Below are 1,890 nucleotides of genomic sequence, written 5' to 3' on the forward strand. Positions count from 1 at the left end.
CGACCTGACAGCGCAGCACCGTCGCGCGCGCTAGGCCGAACAGGTCGGCGGCGCGAAGGGAGGCGGCGCGTTCACGCTCGAGCGACCTGTCGAGCGACCTCCAGAGCGGCCGGATCTCGTCGCGCAGGCCGGAGGGAGCGTCGTGCGGCTGACGCGCCCACCACGCACCGTACGTCTCCTTGATCCAGCGCTTGTGGAGGTCCGTGCCAAAATAGACGTTGAGGCTGCCCAGCGTCTCGTTGAAGCCAATTTCCGCCACCGCCCTCCGCGCCGACAGGATCGACTCGGATGCCGTCGCGACTTCCTTGATGACTGCGCTGTCTGGTCCGACGACCACCATGCGCTTTCCAGCCAGATTCAGACGGAAGACGGGGCCAACGCTGGCGCACGAAGAGGAGAGGAAGGCCGCCGGGTTGGTCCTGTACCTCAGCGCATGGCCGAGGATAGGGATCCCACCTGGCGCCCAAGGCGCAGTTGTGAGACCAGCCGGCAGCCGCTTTGCTGTGACGACGCGCCAGATGACGCCGGCGAGGAGAAGGAGGAGGGCGGGTAACGCCCAGTTGAGCATGGTGGCTTCTCTCTCGAGGTTCTCGAGGTGGATATCCTTTGGCCGCGTTGGGTAGCCAGGATTACGTGTTTTCAGGCGGCCGACCGTCCGTGCACGGAGTTGCCCTTCTCGGAGTAGGTGGTGAAGGGACAGATGGCAAAAGAATTTGCCTCCCTTTTATTTTCTCCAGGCTCACGTTTTCTCTTTGGTTTCTCTTTCTCTGCTAACACACTTACGCCTTGGAGCCAGAAAGAGTGGCTCAGACGTGATCCTATGCAAGGCCTCGCAGACTTGCTCGCCGACGCGGACGACGACATGCTGTTCGTTGAAGACGAGGTGCCGCCTGCGGAAGACCACAAAAGGCGTAACGCGGAGCCAAGTCTGCGACCTGCGCGAGCGCACGACACGCGGAAACCGGAGGGAACAAAGCGCGATCGCGAGCAGGGCACAAGTGAGACCGCGCAGCTGGACGATCCCATCGCCGCAGCCCAATCCTACCGCCAGCGTACCGCTGCGGAAGGCACACGCAGATACGAGTGCCATCTCTGTTTGCAGCTGTTCCAAAACGGCCACGCGCTCAACGCACACCTGGCCAGCAAGGCCGACACGAAGCACAGTGCTCACCGCGCGCGGATGTTTGCAAACAAGGGCATCTCTAAGGCCGCATCGATAGATCACCGTGAGGCGATGGCGCGCGAGGACCCGAAGCGCCGCGATACAGGCGTTGGCGCTAGGGTCGTCTTCCTGCAGACTGGCGACGTGGTCGAGGTGGTCGAGCGGAAGGACGAGTCATGGGCGTGGGGCCTCGCAGGAGGGCGCATCTGCAAAATGAAGACGGAGGGCCAGCGATGGGTGTGGGAATGCGACTGGACGCGGTTATACGCAAACGGCGAATGCGCGCGAGGCTGCTGACAAAGACCGTCAGTTTAGATAGGAGAGAGGTGGGAGGCGGTGGTGACGCGAATCTCTTTGCTCTTTCATCAGTATTGTACTATAACCGCGGGCGGTTGGGAACCGTTGGCTACTTTTGGCACTTGGGAAGGGTCATGAGAGAATTTGGTGCTCTTCGATCCTGGTCAAGACGAGAGTCGGAGGATTTTTTAGAATATTTTTTTCTCAGAGCCATCAGTGCCCATACCTTGAGTGCGGCGATGATCGCCGCCACTGTCACAAATATGATCGCCGCCGCCGCCCTCGGCTTCCTCGCGCCCACCCGCGTCTACCGCGGAAGCGTCAGCATGGATGTCGTCTACCGCGGACGCGTCAGCATGGATGTCGTCAAGACGAACGCGGTCAAGGTGAGCGGCAACTTCGAGATCACCGACAGCATCAGCTCGTTCGCC

The 1,890-nt window shown here is 61.3% G+C and overlaps 1 protein-coding gene across 1 annotated transcript; it reads right to left on the reverse strand.

Moving 5' to 3' along the window:
• Positions 1–30: 30 nt before the first annotated feature.
• EMIHUDRAFT_255643 (hypothetical protein) lies at positions 31–568 on the reverse strand (the record flags this gene model as incomplete). The annotated part of the gene is made up of 2 exons (XM_005771750.1): positions 31–86; positions 169–568. 2 exons carry the CDS (start codon positions 566–568, stop codon positions 31–33), a joined length of 456 nt encoding a protein of 151 aa, XP_005771807.1.
• Between the last annotated feature and the right edge of the window lie 1,322 nt (positions 569–1,890).

Source organism: Emiliania huxleyi (genome assembly GCF_000372725.1).
Source record: "Emiliania huxleyi CCMP1516 unplaced genomic scaffold EMIHUscaffold_3711, whole genome shotgun sequence".
Lineage (NCBI taxonomy): Eukaryota > Haptophyta > Isochrysidales > Noelaerhabdaceae > Emiliania > Emiliania huxleyi.